Source organism: Microtus pennsylvanicus, chromosome 17 (assembly GCF_037038515.1).
Source record: "Microtus pennsylvanicus isolate mMicPen1 chromosome 17, mMicPen1.hap1, whole genome shotgun sequence".
Classification (NCBI taxonomy): domain Eukaryota; kingdom Metazoa; phylum Chordata; class Mammalia; order Rodentia; family Cricetidae; genus Microtus; species Microtus pennsylvanicus.
The window spans coordinates 34,454,362-34,472,049 of NC_134595.1; the positions used below are offsets into that span (position 1 = coordinate 34,454,362).

The 17,688-nt window shown below is 40.6% G+C and overlaps 1 protein-coding gene across 2 annotated transcripts in view; it reads right to left on the bottom strand.

Annotated features, from left to right (window-relative positions):
• Positions 1 to 261: 261 nt before the first annotated feature.
• The window catches only part of Psmd1 (proteasome 26S subunit, non-ATPase 1), a 78,242-nt gene continuing 60,815 nt past the window's right edge, over positions 262 to 17,688 (bottom strand). For both annotated transcript variants that reach the window (XM_075951128.1, XM_075951127.1), the window contains exons 19-25: positions 14,541 to 14,643; positions 12,958 to 13,127; positions 10,621 to 10,713; positions 8,328 to 8,414; positions 7,390 to 7,536; positions 2,568 to 2,722; positions 262 to 481 (exon numbers count right to left, since the gene is read on the bottom strand). In XM_075951128.1, the coding sequence (XP_075807243.1) occupies positions 2,576 to 2,722; positions 7,390 to 7,536; positions 8,328 to 8,414; positions 10,621 to 10,713; positions 12,958 to 13,127; positions 14,541 to 14,643 (747 nt within the window). In that variant the 3' untranslated portion in view covers positions 262 to 481; positions 2,568 to 2,575. The remainder of the gene's footprint in view (positions 482 to 2,567; positions 2,723 to 7,389; positions 7,537 to 8,327; positions 8,415 to 10,620; positions 10,714 to 12,957; positions 13,128 to 14,540; positions 14,644 to 17,688) is intronic.

The following is a 17,688-nucleotide window of genomic DNA, read 5'->3' on the forward strand; positions in this document are numbered from 1 at the left end:
CTGGAATCATGGCCAGATGCTAGCAAGCTTATTAGATTATGGTGGTGGTATCAGATCCATAAAAAACAAAGCAAAACAAAAAAACAGGTTGAAAAACAAATCAACTGCACTCAGGAGGTAGAGGTGGGTAGATCTCTATGAGTTCAAGGCCAACCTGGTCTAGTGAGTTCTAGGACAGCCAGGGCTACAGAGAGACTCTATCTCAAAAACAAAGCAACAAAAACAACAAGAGAGAAAAGAAGAAAAACCAACCAACTAAAGTCTTATTGATCTGGAGATTTTAATATATTTATTTGAAAACCAAATTCTGTGAAAGAGCACACTAACAGCTGTGTATCTTCTTCTCAACCAAAGACTCGGGACACAGGTTCTTTAGGTCAGCGTAGGCAATGATGCGTGCATCGAATAGGTCTAGCGTGGGTTCCCTCACAGACATTTCAGTATGCGCCAGGATAGACATCTTCACTGAGCAGGTGAAATCCTGGGGAAAAAGAAAGTGGCAGAAGTTGACATTGTTCATTATTCCCGAAGTTTGTTTTTTTTTAAATTACTATTTGAAATCTAAACCCAGCTTCACTCAGCACCTACAGCCCTGTTATACCAAGCTTGTGATGCTCTGCTCTCCAAATTCATAACACATAAGTATTTCACCCTTTAAAACACACCCAAAAGCTCAATTTCTAGCTGTACTTCTAAGCCACTGTCTTGAACTATACAACAGGTTGGTCTCAGGGAGGTAGTAGGAAAGGCTGAAATGGCCACCGTGAGTCAGTCCTGAGAGATCACAGGACAAGCATGCCGGGCAGTGAACAGCAGAGCACTTACTACACATCTTCCACTCGCTGAGACAGGATTTTACTTTCTAAATAATGGCAGGGCGAGTCCCGTTATTAATTGCTAATTAATGCATACACTACACTAGATTAGCAACTTGTACATTTTGTGTGTGCTGCTGAACTCAGGACCCTGTGTAGGGTCAATAAATACTCCATCACTGAGCTACAATCGCAGCCCTAAATATATTTTTAATACTACTGTAGCAAATGATAGAGCTCCTATTTTCTTCCTTTTTTTTTTAAAACAAATGTTATTTATTTTGTATTATGTGGTACCTGTGTGTACAACATGCCTGTGGTAGTCAGAGGATTTTATGCAGAAGTTTGTGCTTGCCTCCCACCTTAGGGGGTCTTAGGGATTGAATTCAGGCTGTCAGGGATATTGGCAAGAGCCTTTACCCATAACCATCTCCCTGGCTGCCTACTTTCTTTAAAGAGTAAAAGTAATTCCCATTTTTCTGAAAATGTCTGTTAGGTTAGTGAAACTAAAGAAATAATTACGTATCTTTTGTATGTGTTTTCAAATATGTGATTATAAAGGAAAATGAGAGATTAAATGAGTGACAGTTTCATATAATGCAGGCGGTGCTCTTAACTGCTGAGCCATCTCTCCAGCAACCCCATCACCTCCGTTTTAAACAGCTGGTGTAATCATCTTTGATCAGTCAGAGGTGTTTGTGGTATAGTTTGACCCCAGGGTCTTTATAGCTCTACAGAACATGTGAATGTTGAAGCTCCAGTGCCAGAATCACTGCCAAGAGGACAAGGACAGAGGAAATCCATAGGAGTATGTGTACACACGCCTTTAATTTCAGCATTCAGGAGGCATAGACAGCAGGATCTCTGTGAGCCTGTCCTGGAACTCACTGTGTAAACCAGGCTGGCCTTGAACTCACAGAGATCCTCTTGCCTCTGCCTCTTGTGTGCGCCACCACCACCTGGCTCCTTAAGAAGAGTCTACAGACTAGCGGCTCTGAGGAGTCAGCAGAGCACGACAGCACAAAGTCAAAAAGAAGAAAGAAAAAGTGCACATGTGAAGATGGATTGAGAAAGGGGAAATTTTTTTTTAAAGATTTATTTATTATATATACAACATTCTGCCTCCATGTATGCCTGCACACCAGAAGAGGGCGCCAGATCTTACTATAGATGGCTGTGAGTCACCATGTGGTTGCTGGGAATTAAACTCAGGACCTCTGGAAGAGCAGCCAGTGCTCTGAACCTCTGAGCCATCTCTCCAGCTCATTTATCCAGCCATGCTATCTGGATAAATAAGGAGCGAATAAAAGGAGGAGAAGTGAAACAGCATTATTCTTGCTTTCCTTCAGAAGTGACTGATGAATACTTACCTGATATGGGATGTCTTTCTGTATGTGTTGATTTTATTGGTTGATAAATAAAGCTGTTTCATGGTTGATAAATAAAGCTGTTTCAGCCAATGGTTTAGCAGAGTAAAGCCAGGCGGGAAACCCCAACAGAGATACAGACAGAAAGTAGGCAGAGTCAAGGAGACGCCATGTAGCTGCCAAAGGAGAGGCTGGTGCCTTACTGGTAAGCCACAGCCTCACAGTGATCACAGATTAATAGAAACGGTTAATTTAAGATGTTAAGAGCTAGCTAGAAATATGCATGAATCATTGGTCAAACAGTGTTGGAATTAATATAGTTTCTGTGTGATTATTTGGGTCAGGGTGGCCAGGAAACTAAAGTCCATTCTCTGTTTACACTTACCCCAATCCTTAATCGTCAATATATTCGAATGGTTCTGGGGGCTCTGGTTCTTGTTCCTCCTCTTCAATTTTTGGGCCATGCGCTGCCACAGGTTCCACAAGTTCTTCAATGTCTTCACTGGTGTCTTTCAGAATTATGATGCCTCCAATGGAGAGCTGCATAAACACAGGAAAACACAGTCAGCTCCACTCACGTTTCACAATGCTCTGCCGTGGACCCACAACACTTGCTGTGTAAAGTAAAGACTGAGGGAGAATTACACTAGCATGAAACAACTCCTCTTCACTGAGGACTGCCAATTTAACCCAGTGCACTGTGGGCCACAGGACACTGTTCTACGGGATGCTGCATTCCAACAGAAGTGCTTCCCACCCAGAGAAATGCTTACTAACCTCCGTCTGACTGTTGGTAGAATGTTTACTGCCCCAACATCGCATTCTACTTCCTTCCTACCCCACTCAAGACAGTAGTTTTGACCAGCAACTTTATCACCACTCCAGAGTTTGTTTCAAACATGGAAAAGCTAGCCTAAGCCTGGAGACTAACCCCACAACCTTTTAAAAGATTTTTAATTTGTTTTTTTTTTATGTGGGTAGGTGTTTTGTCTGTATCAATGTCTGTGCCTCATGTGTATTATAGCTGAGGAGGCTAGAAGAGGGCACTGCATTCTCTGGAACTGGGGTGACAGACAGCAGTGAGCTACTATGTAAGTTTGGAGAACAGACCCCGAGTTCTCTGGAAGAGTAACAAGCACCCTTAGACCTTTTTTTTTTTTTTTAAAATTTATTTATTTATTATGTATACAATATTCTGTCTGTGTGTATGTCTGCAGGCCAGAAGAGGGCACCAGACCTCATTCCAGATGGTTGAGAGCCACCATGTGGTTGCCGGGAATTGAACTCAGGACCTTTGGAAGAGCAGGCAGTGCTCTTAACCACTGAGCCATCTCTCCAGCCCCCCCCCCCCTTAGACCTTTTATATGAATGTATATTATAGTTTTTTTGTTGTGCTCCTACACACACAGCACAACATATGTTAAGGCTTTAATTGCTGGGTCATCTCCCCAGCCCTGAATTACAGTTTTTGAAGCACTCTTATTTGTGTGCTTCAAGAAAATCTGCAAATAGGTTGTTTTTTCCTCCAGCAATTCTAGAATGTCAGAGAAAATAATAAATATAACAGATATCTGAGTTTTCACTGTAATTTGGAAACTACTGTGATGTAAGTAATGAAAAACCAGATGGAAAGACAAGGAAAGTAGACTGTAGTAGCAATCCTATTAAGCCCTCTCTCAGCCTATTAGCTGATGGTAAATTCAAACACCAAACTAGTCAACCATCCCTGGCATGCTAATCTTATTCTATTTGCTTGCCTGTGTCAAAGGAAATGGAAAGTTACTCTCTGTAATCAAATCAGTCAACAGTGGCAAGGCACATCTGGAAAAAGCATACTTCTACAAAGCACATTACTGGGAAGGAAAGCAGCACAAGACCATCAGTCAAAGGACTCACATGGGTGAATATCTCTGCAGTTGAAACTAATCTGATTTTGCTCATCAAGACTCTGCCTTGCTGTGCTATAAAACTGGTGTGCCTCCAAGAATTTCTAGACCATTTTCCCCCTCTTAACACATGTACTCACACCAAAGAATCCACAGCTCTCTCTCTTAAGAAGTTTGCTTTTCTTGTAAAGAAGCCATTGTATGAATGGACTATCTGCCTAGATTACCAACAGCCTAAGAACAACAGAGAATATGACCACTGTCCTCATCTTCCATAGCCTAAACGTTTATGTAAATTCCTAGTTGAGCAAATGGAGATGAACCTCCAAGCAGAATAAAATACCCATTTAGAAGAGAACTTCCAAGATTCTAGAAACCTCTAGCTATGGGTTCTAACTTCTCATCAGTATGCTCATCAGAACTAAATGATCTCACTCACATTCTGCAACACAATCCACATATCTAAAGAGTTATTTATGCTGCATTTTAGATTGATTAATGCTTCTCGAGCTGGAGAAAAAATTCCTTTGCTATTCTGCTGACTAAAACGCTATTAAGCACCTAAGATGGCAAATTCTTGATGAAGCAGAGTAGAGACATTATCATAATACTTCTTTTTTTTTGAGGTGGGAATTGAGACAGAGTCTCAGTATATAGTCAAGGTTGGCTTGGAGCTCAGACTACAACTCACAGAATCCACCTGCCTCAGTATTCCAAGTGCTGGGATTAAAGGAATGAAACACCAATCTTCAGAGTATCTTTCCAATCTGAGAAACATGTTGATGACCTTGTCATTGAGAGTATGGAGTGGGTTAAAGGGCAATTTCTTTCTTTAATGTACATATGAAGAAGTGATCTTTATTAAGATGAAAAATAATTCACACAATATAAAGGAATGTAAACATTCCTTTAATGTATAAAACTTAATACATTAACAAATGTGTGTAGTCACCTCTAATAAACTTGAGAGCACCTGCACCAACCTGAAGAAATCCACCTGGGACTGACCTGGAAATGCCCTCCCTCACTCTATCACTAGAGTAGAGGCAATTACTCTACTCTAATTAGTACAGAATTTTACAGGTGAAGAAAATGAAATACAAAGAGATTACTAAGTCACACCACTGAATAAAAGGGCCAGGATACAAACCCGGCCATGTTCACCTTCAGCTTGAAACAACCACACAACAATGTCCATTTCTTGTCTTTGTCTCTATAAGCTGAAAATCTAGTCAGGAACACCTTGGTTCATACCCGAAACAAGAGCTGTTTTTAATTTATCATTGGATTGATTAAAAATAAATTTACAGAAATCTCATCTATAATATTTCAAACCACAGGCTCAATATCTGGATATCTTGTATGGGTTGGTCTACTGGTAAGTCTTTCTAGATTTAAGAAACCCGGGTCAGGGGTAGTATGTCTTTATCTTAGCACTGAGGAGCCCTAGCCAGGAGGACTGCCAATTGGTTCAAGGCCAGTCTAGGCTGCATAGTAAGTTCTAGGCCAGAGAGACTACACAGTAAGACCTTGTTTCAAAAATAAAATTTCTGATAAGCATTTTTATCATGGTTTGAATGTGTAATGTCCCCCACAGACTTATGTGTTTATACACTTGGTGCTCAGATGTTGGTATTGTTTTGGGAGCTTATGATCCTTTGGAATGTAGGGCGCAACTGACAGACATAAGGGCAAGCCTTGGGAGTCATATCCTGGGCCTGCTTCCTGACTCCACTTCCTAGTCTTCTGAGACGTGAGGAGCCCTGGACACTCACTCCTGCTGCAACAAACTCCATAATGGACTATACCCTCTCAAATCCCAAGTCAAAATAAAGCCTCCCTTAAGTTCTGCAAGTGAGTCTGTCACAATAACGAGAAGGTAACCAATATACACTTGTTCCTAATAAGAAACATTCTGGCTTGGGATGAACTGACTATCACAAAGACGCTCTTTTGAAATTCTAAAATTCAGTGTGTTTATGACAACAGTGTGATTATGAAGGTGATCACTTATTTGGCAGGGCCAGGTCTTGTTCCTAGTTTCCCAGTGCCTGCAAATAAATTTTTTTTTTTCCTTTCTGGTTTCTTGAGACAGGGTTTCTCTGTGTAACAGTCTTGGCTGTCCTAGAACTTGCTTCGTATACCAGGCTGTCCTCTGCCTCCCAAGTGCTGGGATTAAAGGCATTTGTGTCACCACATGGGGCTGCATATTCAAGTTTTTGATCTATGATTATTAGTTAAGAAGATAATTCCCATTTTACAAATGGAGGGAACAGAAACATTTAGCACTTACAAAGCCTATGATTGGAATATTAAAATTCAGCCCAGTGTCTCTGGGTCTGTAGTTATGTGCCTAAATCTGTGACACAAGAGAGAAAACAGTTCTTAAGAATTACTAGAGTGGGCCGGGCAGTGGTGGCGCACGCCTTTAATCTCAGCACTTGGGAGGCAGAGGCAGGCGGATCTCTGTCAGTTCGAGGCCAGTCTGGTCTACAGAGCGAGTCCCAGGACAGGCTCCAAAGCTACAGAGAAACCCTGCCTCGAAAAACCAAATAAGAAAAAGAATTACAGCCGGGCGGTGGTGGCGCACGCCTTTAATCCCAGCACTTGGGAGGCAGAGGCAGGCGGATCTCCGTGAGTTCGAGACCAGCCTGGTCTACAAGAGCTAGTTCCAGGACAGGCTCCAAAACCACACAGAAACCCTGTCTCGAAAAACCAAAAAAAAAAAAAAAAAAAAAAAAAGAAAAAGAATTACTACAGTGGGAGGCTGGAGAGATGGCTCAGAGGTTAAGAACATTGCCTGCTCTTTCAAAGGTCCTGAGTTCAGTTCCCAGCAACCACACGGTGGCTCACAACCATCTGTGAGGGGTCTGGTGCCCTCTTCTGGCCTGCAGGCATACACACAGACAGAATATTGTATACATAATAAATAAATAAATATATATAAAAAAGAATTACTAGAGTGCACATCCCAGCACTGGGGAGGCAGAAGCAGAGGGATCTCTGTGCGTTCAAAGCAAGGCTGATCTATAAAGTGAGTTCCAGGACAGCCAGGGCTGTTACACAGAGAAACTGTTTTGAATCCCCTCCTCTTCCTCCTCAAAAATAAAATAAAAATAAAAAAATTACTAGAGAAAAGAAAAGTTCTTCAAAAATCTATACGAAGCTGAGCTGAGGGGTATGTTCTTATTTTTGTCGGGCACACTCTTTCTTTTAAAGACACTAGTGGCCTTGCTCTAAAATCCTCTTCTGTCAGTCTTGCCTAGCCCTACAGATTAATACCGCCCCAGCAAATACAGCTAAGAGCCACTGGTAACTTACTGGTTTGAAAGGCTGGTATCTGCAGGTCTCTGTCATTGTTAACACCTTTAGCTGGGCAGGCATAACTCGTGCTGGGTTATCCAACAGCTGAAAGTTTGGTTCAGGTTCTTTTTTCTTTTCTTTCTCTTCCTTCTTTTCTGCTTCATCCTAGGATGGGAGAAAGGCGATCAGCTAAGGATCACTTTTGGCCCACATCACTTGAGTCTCGTCAGCTACAAGGCAGTGGCAGATACACAGTACAACTAAAAGACCGCAGACTCCACTTAGCGGTGGGAATGGGATAACTTGTTTACCAGCAGAGATCAGAAGTGGGTCATTTACTGTTCTTTCGAAAGTCTTTCTTTTTCATTGAGTCACTGTCTACTTAAAGCTTTGTTCTTCAGAGCCGACTTTTAGCTGTGACTTTCTCTCTGAACTCTCTCCTGTTTTATACTCATCTGTCATTCCCACAAATGGACAGTGTTATGGCTGGGCTGTCAAATGCCCTCTGGAAGCTCATGGATGTGAACACTTGGGAACTTTCTGTACACGGGGTCTCATGGTTTAAGGGATGGGCCTAAGGGACACAGAGTGGCTTTGCTGCCAGCCTTAACTCTCTGCTTCCTGATTAAGATATAAGCAAGCCATGCTGCACACTAACATGGTCAAAGATGAAGCCCCAGCCACCATGCTTCCTGCCCCAACAGACTGTATCCTTCAAAACCATGAGCCCAAACTCTTTCCTCTTTAAAGTCACTTTTAGTTAGCTATTGTCACAGCAACAAGAAAAGCAAGTTAACACAGACATGGTTTTCTAGGGTTTCTTTTAAATATAACGATATTATTCTGTATGCTGAAAGCAGGACAAATAATTGGAAAAGCTAAGCACAAAGTACAACGGTGTTTAAGGAATCTGGCCACAACAGGATTAACACATATGACCACCGAGTTACACTTACCACTTCCATCTTCTCCTCCTCTTTTTTTTCTTTTTCTTTTTCCTTTTTTTTAGCTTTGGCAGTAATAGATAACACAGCAGTGGAAACCTAAAAACAGTCAAAATGGTAACTGTTATAATCTCTCACCTACATCCTAAGAAACAGCCCAAAGAAAACAGTCCTAGAGTGTCTGTTTCCTGTCAGTAACCACGAACAACAAAACCACAGGAGAGTAAATGGACTGACAGTAAGGCACATCATTTGCTGCCACTATCATCTTTAGCTACTGGGGCTGAGTCCAAAACATCCACTCCCCCCTTTCTGATCCTCCTTGGGTGTGATCTGCGATCATTTACTTCTGAGACACACACTTAAGTGCTATGTTCTTGTTGGCTTTATGGGGAAAACACTGAGAAATTCTTGGCCATAGAGATGTTCTCGTAACTAGATACCCTGAAATGGTAATACACAATAGTTAGCTAGGAGAGGCCTTTCTTGATGAATCTCACTTGAAATCAAAGGGGAAACAAGACTTTGAAAATGGAGTAATAAAGGTGCTGTGAAAGGCTATTCATCAGCTGCTACCCTGAGTTTGGTCAGTTGTAAAATTAACTCTACTTATACACAAAACTTAAAGCAAAATCAACAGATAGTTAATGTGAAACATTATCTTAAAATAAAGAACAATTTTCCCCACATAAGAATCATGAAAAGGCTGCTTGTCTTATTGAGTATAACATCATAGCCAGTGCAGCTCTGTAAATCCATTATTTCTTATATATCAATGAAGGTGCTCAAAACCATTGGTGAAGTTAGTTTTATTCATTTTCACAAGGCAAACTGGGTAATATGCATGAAAATAAATATCAGGGCTGGAGAGATAAATCAGCGGTTAAGAGTACTGACTGCTCTTCCAGAGGACATTGGTTCAATTCTCACCACCCACAAGGCAGCTCACAACTGTCTACAACTCCAGTTCATGGGGACCTGACACCCATGGCAAAACAATGCATATAAAAAAAAGAAAAAAAATAACTTGAGTTACTATCCCCCCACCTCCGCCAGGTTTATCTGTATAACAGCCCTGACTATCCTGGAGCTCAATTTGTAGGCTGGCCTTGAACTCATAACTCAGAGATCTGCCTGTCTCTGCCTCCTGAGCGTTGAGATTAAATGTGTGTGCCACTACCACCCAGCAACATGAGTTACTTTTGACAACATAATTCCTACCTGCTATTTTAAGTGACAGACACACTTGAACAAGAACACAAATATGTACACAAACACTTTTATTGTAGTCTCATTTGAGGTGTATCAAATAAAAACGTACATCAGACAAAAGAAATATAAAGAAATACAGGTGCATTAGATAAAAGAAATAATATAGAGCTCTCTCTCTCTCTCTATATATATATATAGATATATAGATATTAGGTACCGACAGAACAGAGCGAAGTCTTGCATCATGGGGCTGGGATGCCAAAAGAAAAAAGGCCCTTTACTTTACATGTAAGTCTAATGTTAGCTATCACTACAAGTTTGCTTTTAAAAACAAACAAGGTTAGCCGGGCGTTGGTGGCACATGCCTTTAATCCCAGCACTCGGGAGGCAGAGGCAGGTGGATCTCTGTCAGTTCGAGGCCAGCCTGGTCTACAGAGCTAGTTCCAGGACAGGAACCAAAAGCTACAGAGAAACCCTGTCTCGAAAAAATCCAAAAACAAAACAAAAAAACCCCACCAAAACCAACAACAACAACAACAAAAAACAAACAAACAAGGTTGGGGCTGAAAGATGGCTCAGCAGCTAAGAACACATACTGCTCTTCTAAGAACCTGAGTATGGTTCCCAAAAGAGCTGTCAGGCAGCTGATCTCATGTCTCTAGCTCCATGAGCGCCCACACTCAGATGAATATCCTCCCCACACATAATTAAAGTTGTGCAGCATGATGGTACAAGGCCTTAATCTTTGTACCTGGAGGCAGAGTCAGGTGGACTCTGTGAGTCTGAGGTCAGTATGATATACTACCAAGTTCCAGGTTAGTCAGGACCCCAGAGTGAGACCCTACTCAAACCAACCAACCAACCAACCAACCAACCAACCAACCAACCAACCAACCAACCAACCAACCAACCAGACTTAAAAACTCTATCACTTGAGGGGAGGGAGAGGGAACTGGGATTGGTATGTAAAATAAGATTGTTTAAAAAACAAAAAAAAACTCAAACAAAAACAAACAAAAAGCAACTATATCAGTTAAACAGCCAGTAGCTTCTCTAATAAGAACAAATGTTACTTAATGAATCAAAAACGTACCTTTTCCTTTTCTTTTTCTTTTGGTACTTCCAGAGGGGCAGGATATGCAAATGTGGATGGTTTACAATTTGATTTATATTGAACTTTCGGCATCTGAAGAAATAAAATACTCTTTTGTTCTCTCCATGGAAATAATATCAAGACTTATGCACTGTTTTTCAAGCATATGGACACAAAGGGAGATGCAGGTTAAATGTTCAACAACAGTGCTGGTTCCATGTCAGCGCTCTATGAAAAGCGCTGTGAATTAATTTTGGTACTCAGTTCCCTACAGATCTTAATGCTTGATGACCAAGCATCATTTTCTTTTCTGTTTTCTCACAAACCACACAGTGTTAGTGGGCTAAGCCCTACTCACACTGTGAGCATGGGACAACGTTACCTACTTAGTGAACCCCCATGACGACTCCTTTTACCATACTAACAAACTTACTAGTCTGTCCACGTAATTCTGCCATTATTAGTCTGTATTAGTTTCCATATAACACGGGCCCAATGGAAAACTGGCTTCGTATAACTTATGGAACAAACCTGCTCTCTAGCTGCAGCTTTCTTTACTTACCTAATCTGCATTCATGAAAAAATGGTAATAACCACATTTGCTGAGACAGGACTTATCTTGTTTACCTCACTTTTATTGTGAAGAATGAAAACAGTATAAAATTGTTTGGCAGATTGCAAGTCTCCAAAGATTACAGAGGAGGTTTAAAGACAATGTCAAATATTAGGGATTAGGAAAACAAAATACTGTTGTTTTGAGAGATAAAGATGCTGAATATTTGCAACTGTGAGCAGTTTTAATACTGAAATACTTAATAAAGAATAACTAGTTGTACAGCTATAATAAAATATTAATATAAGGAATTTTTAATTAAAAATTTGAGTTTACAAAATTTTCCATTCTGAAAATTAAACAAAACATCTTAACAACAGTAATGACAAAAATGTAAGAGGTATTTAAAGGTCCAGAAGCCTTTGACCTTTAAAGAACAAGATGAATCACCAGGTCGCAAGACTGAGAAACACACAATCACAAACCCCATTAAAAATGTGATTAAAACTTGTGATAACAGGGCATGTAAGCTTTTAACCTTTGTGATCAGTTCTGTTCTGCCAGACTCCCTGATTCCTCATTGTCAATCTTCTTTTCTGCCACTACTGAAGGGATAGAATAGGCAAGATCTTTGTGCTCACAGATAAGTACTAGGGGACCAGTCATGTTAAACATGCAGGGTTGTCTCTTCAAAGAGAGAGATATCTCATCTATTTTCTCTCCAGAAGTCTGGGAATGGATGTGGTTAATAGCCTGGCGACCTCTGCGCTACCTATGTGGCTAGAGACACACAGGATCCTCCCCCAGACCCTTTTCATGATGTTATCTCTTCTTTTCAATCTATAGACTGCATCTTTATGAAAGATACACACTTCACTAAGAGTTATGATGCAGTCATAGCTTTGTTGTACACGAGACCGAGTTAATTATTACCAGGAAATTTTTCATCAAACTGTGCTATGCTTAAATATGCCTAAAATAAACGACTCAGGGTTAGACTTTCAAAGTTTGAACCAACACTGGCTACTGAATTGTGCCGAACCTCTTGTTGCCTTTGGGTTAAGGTGGCCAAGCATGGTGGCATAGGCCTGGAATCCCCGTGCTCTGAAGGTTAAGGCAGAGGGATCCTGAGTTGAAAGATCACCCAGCTACACAGAATGACTCTATGCATATGCCTTTACTTCAGGTATTCTAGAGAAAAAGGCAGACAGTTCTCTGTGAGACGAAGGCCAGCTTGGTTTGCATAATGAATTCCAGGCCAGTTAGGGCTACAAAGTAAGACCCTGTTGCAAAACAAAAACCAAACCAAAACACCCAAAATACACAGAATGGCTTATATAAAATCTCTTCGTATTTTTGTACTAAGTACCCCACCACATCATTTTCTGTCAAAAGATGTGTCCATGGAGAGATGGCTCAGAGGTTAAGAACACTGGCTGTTTTCCCAGAGATCCTGAGTTCAATTCCCAGCAACCAATTGGTGGCTCACAACTATCTATAGTGGGGTCTGATGCCCTCTTCTGGCATAAAGGTGTACATGCAGATAGAGCATTCATGTACATAAGAATAAATAAATCTTAAAAAAAATGTGTCCAGCTAGTAAACATTTCCTTTCAAAACTTCTACAGACACACTCTACTCTGTAAGGGCTAAGGACTAACTTGAGTTCAGTCTGACTGAATGAAAATATGCTACCCGCAATGGTCATCTTTCAAGTCACAGGACTCTATGAACGTGGGCCGTTATGACAAGGATATCCCACAAAGCTCAGAACTCAGACATACCTTTAAGTCCTTGTTAAGGCCAATGACACAGGTAGGGGTATAAGCCAATGACAAGAAGTGTGAAAGGGGAAACCAGAACCAGAACTGGGTGAAGACAAGGACGCCAACCACAGAAGGCATATGAGTATGCCCAGTCCGGGACTGTAAGGAGATTGTGACATTATGACCACCTGCAGAAAAAGAGAAAAACCATTAGCAAAGCAACCCATTAAGATGAAAATAAGCATTTTTAGGTACTGTATTAGTGAATTAGCTGGTTTTTGTTTTTCTTTGAGACAGGGTCTCAATATCTAGCCCTGGCTGTCCTGGAACTCATCATGTCCTGGAACCAGGCAAGCCTTGAATTCACAGAAATCCAACTGCCTCTGCAACTTGAGTGCTGGGATTAAAGGAGTTTACCAAAGCACTTAATGGTTTATTTTATGTGCATGAGTGTTTTGTTTACATGTATGTTGTATATGTACTATGTGGGTGTCTGATGCCCACACAGAGGTAGAAGAGGGTGTTGAATCCTTGAAACTCAAGGTATAGGTGGTTGTGACCCACCTGATGTGGTGCTGGGAACTAACTGAATTTGGGTCTTCTGCAAGAGCAGAAAGTGCTCTTAACCACTGAGCCATCTCTCCAGCTCCACAAAAGGAAAATTATAACATTTAATTCTTGATTCAACACATTTTCTGAGGAAGAGTATGATAAAGAATGAAATAAGCTGATTCTGATCATGAGTTTGTACTGTGAGAGAGTGAATGGATTGAACTCCAACCCGTTATGTCTCTTGCTACACCTCTAGACTACCCCTTTGGGGAGTATAGAGAAATACAGCTTGAAAGCCAGTGAATTAGAGTGACGAGCCAATTCATCAGGTAAAGAATTGGATTTTTGCAGGATGTAATGGCACATGACTATCTTGATTCCAGTGCTCGGGAGGCTGAGATAGGAAGTTTGGTTTGAATTTGAGGGTAGCCTGGATTACACAGTGAACTCTCCCTACTCCTCCCACAAAAGAAGCCCCAGCTGAAAGTCACTGAACACTTTACCAAGTGAATAGAACTGTTCTAACTTCTCTCCAGTATTTCCAAGGCTACCAACACTACAGGGGAGGCCTTACAAAACAAGAAAGAGGAACAAAGAGAAAAAATAACTTGAGCATATACAGTTGTTATATAAAAGGATTAGGACTTGCTGAGCATTTGTGTCAGCTACTTGTAAGAGGTGGACTCAAGAGGATAGCAAGTTCAAGGCCAACCAGGGCAACTTATAGACTCTGCCTCAAAATAAAACATAAAAAGGGTGATATGCAGTTACTCAGTAGTATAACTACATTCCATGTGTGATGTTCTAGGTTCAGTCTTTAGTAGGGAGGCAAGAGGGAACACTGCATGTAAGTGCAGTGGAATGATTACTATTCAAATATTATGTTTGTGCTTGAATAAATTAAAATTATCTCTGGAAATTATATACTCCTCAAATTCTACCCAGGAATTATTTGCTTCAGACTCAATTTCCATGATGTTATACAGAACATTAGATTAACTGTTTCATTAGATTTATACAATACATCTGGAAGACCTAAGAACATTTACCTGCATCCAGTATGCCTTGGGCCAGAATAGCGCCAAATTTGGCCATGACATCATCATGCTTGTCATTGATGACTTTGGAATACAGCTGCCTGAACTGATTAACCTGAAGAAACAAGAAAAGAAATTATGGTCTGTTCATTTGTTGTGCTATTAAAAAGCACCCAGTAAACTGAGCTAATGATACTGAGACTCAGTTCTCATTTCAAGACATTTAGAAGAGGGTGATGGACCAGATGTGAAGGCTGAACATTGAGATCAGTGTTCTGACTTCCTAGTGTGGGAGCACTGGCTACCCTCAGTCCTCATTCCACAGAGGGCAATTCAGACTCAAGGGAGTGCTGATTAAGACTTCACTCTGCACCAGTCAGCAGGCACACAGTCCTCACAAACACTATGCTGCTTACTGTTAACTGAGCAGATCTCCTAACAGGCATGGCCCCTCATAAGCAAATGACCTTTCACTCAGAGTGAGTGGGTACAAACATTAGAGATGTGCATTCTGAATACACACGTTTCCGAAGACTTGTCAGAATTAGTACTCTTTTCTTTTTTTAAAGATTTATTTATTACATATACAATGTTTTGTCTGCATGTACGTTTGCAGGCCAGAAGAGGGCATCAGATCTCATTACAGATGGTTGTGAGCCACCATGTAGGTACTGGGAATTGAACTCAGTACCTCTGGAAGAGCAGCTAGTGCTCTTAACCTCTGAGCCAACTCTCCAGCCCAAGAATCAGTACTCTTATGATCCATCTCAGGATGAGATCCCCAGTAATTCTGTATCTTCAGTGTTTTCCTGAAATTACTATATAGTACTTCCACATAAAAATGCTTATAAAATATTTTTAATGAATACACTGATTTTCTAAACTGTCTGGGTAGAGATAGGGCACTATCTTATGCTTCTTCCATGTCTTACACTTCCTTGTTTTCCCGACAGTGCTTTCAAATGGTAGGCACTCAGGAAGAAGTCTGCTTGTTCAAGAAGCACATGATCATGGAGCTCCCCAAATCTGCCAAAAGCAGAAAACACCAGATTTGAGTTTCCTAATATAATGAGCTTTACACATATTCTTTCAGAATTTCTTCTGTTATTTTTCTGAAGGCTACAGTGTGAAACTATGGCTGAGTAACAGAATCAGGTAGCCCTGGCATATGATTCTCTCTGCTCTTAGAAGACATTTGGGTAAATTACTAGTCTGTCTGTCTGTTCTGTGTCCATTTTCTTTTCAAATGGGTCTTCTTGTAAGGTGGCTCAGGTCTTGAAATCCTGAGTGCAAATGATCCTTTTGCTGAAGTCTCCTTAGTGGCTGGGACCACAGGTAAGCATCACTATATCTGACCACTCACCAGCTTTTCTGTGCCTTAGTGTTCCCCTCTGAGGATTATAGTAATCTACCTCACTCATGTTCTAAAGACTACCGGAAGTAACATGTGGTCACGTAAATATGAGGCATTTCACACTTCAGTATAAATGTCTTATGGAGGCAAAATCTTATGACCCTCTGGACTACCATCAGCTCTGCCATCTAAACACTACTAACAAAATAACACCCCTTAAAGATAGCTTTCGGTTTTATTCACAAGCAGCAATAAACTGTACTGCGGGAATAAAATGCACACGATCACTACTAAGTCATGCACTTCCAGCCTTACTTTTTTAAAAACTATAAAATCCAGCGTGATTAAATCATCACTGAACTCACAACCAGTTTGATGTTTTTACTCTGGCTCAACAGGTCAAATTCCTTTGATTCTGAACTTATTTTAGAAGAATACTTACATTACCTTATATAGGATGGAAATTTTATGTGGTAAAGGTTAAAAAATATTTTATGAACTTGTAAAAATAAATAGGAGACAAAGCACTGTATGTACATTACAAAGGAGAATTTAATACAATCTTACCATATCATGGTCTTCTAATTTAACTTCACTGTTCAGAATATGTTGGCGCCATGGCCAGGAAAAAGAGTCACAAACTTATAACCCTGTAACCTGAGAGCGGAAGGCAGCCTAAACTATACAAGGAGCCATCTGTCTCAAAAAATAGTGAAACAGAATGGTAACCCCCCCCCCACTCAAGTAGAACTTGCAGAAAATATTAACTTAAAATTTAGGTTATTCTGTGATCTACATGTTCTACTATGTACAAATTTCTAAAGTCATGCATTTTAAAAAATCCATCATGTTTTGCACTGTACTTTATACCTTATACTATTAGAAAAATCAGAAAGGAACAAAATTCTCTAGAGCTATTTCTTCTGCAGAGCATACTCCCTTCCCTTCTTCATTCTGGCTACAGAAATTATCTCCATGCTGGGTGGTGGTGGTGCACGCCTTTAATCCCAGCACTCGGGCAGCAGAGGCAGGAGGATCCCTGTGAGTTCGAGGCCAGCCTGATCTACAAGAGAGCTAGTTCCAGGACAGGCTTGATAGCTACAGAGAAACCCTGTCTCGGGAAAAAAGAAAAAAAAAAAAAAGAAATTATCTCCGCATATCAGGAACCAGTTTGGAAGTTTTAATAATTTTTTTGACATCTGTGTTTAGAACTTCAACTACACAACTGCAATTCCTTCCATGAGATCTGAGGCCAGATATATGTGGAATTTAAGCTTAAAAAACTAAGATGAGAGCTAGAGAGATGGCTCAGCAGTGAAGAGGAGTAGCTGCTCTTTTAGAGGACCCGGGTTCGATTCTGGAAGGGGAAATGCCATTTTTTAATCAAGGGAAAAGGATTAAAATTGTTTGGACTCATTTCTGATGAATCATGATAGCCAACAAAAACCTAATTATCTAACAAAACTTGTAATTTCACTTTAGAAGTAAGGAGTTTAACAAGTTTGGCTTAACACGACCCTACTTCTAAAACACGTAGTTGCCAATGGGGGTGGACAACATGTACTTGTCAGTGGTTGGAGAAGATTCTTTGCACCAGACATAGGCTAAATGACATGAGGCAAAGAAGAGCACTAGATTTCATTATTATTAGTTCTAAATTTGCTTTATTATTTATTTATGTGTCTGTGTATATCTTCAGAGGCCAGAACAGAGCACTGGATATGCTGGAGCTGGGTCACGGCAGCTAGTAAGTTGCCTGATGTGGATGCTGGGAATTGAACTCGGATCCTCTACTAGAACAGCAAG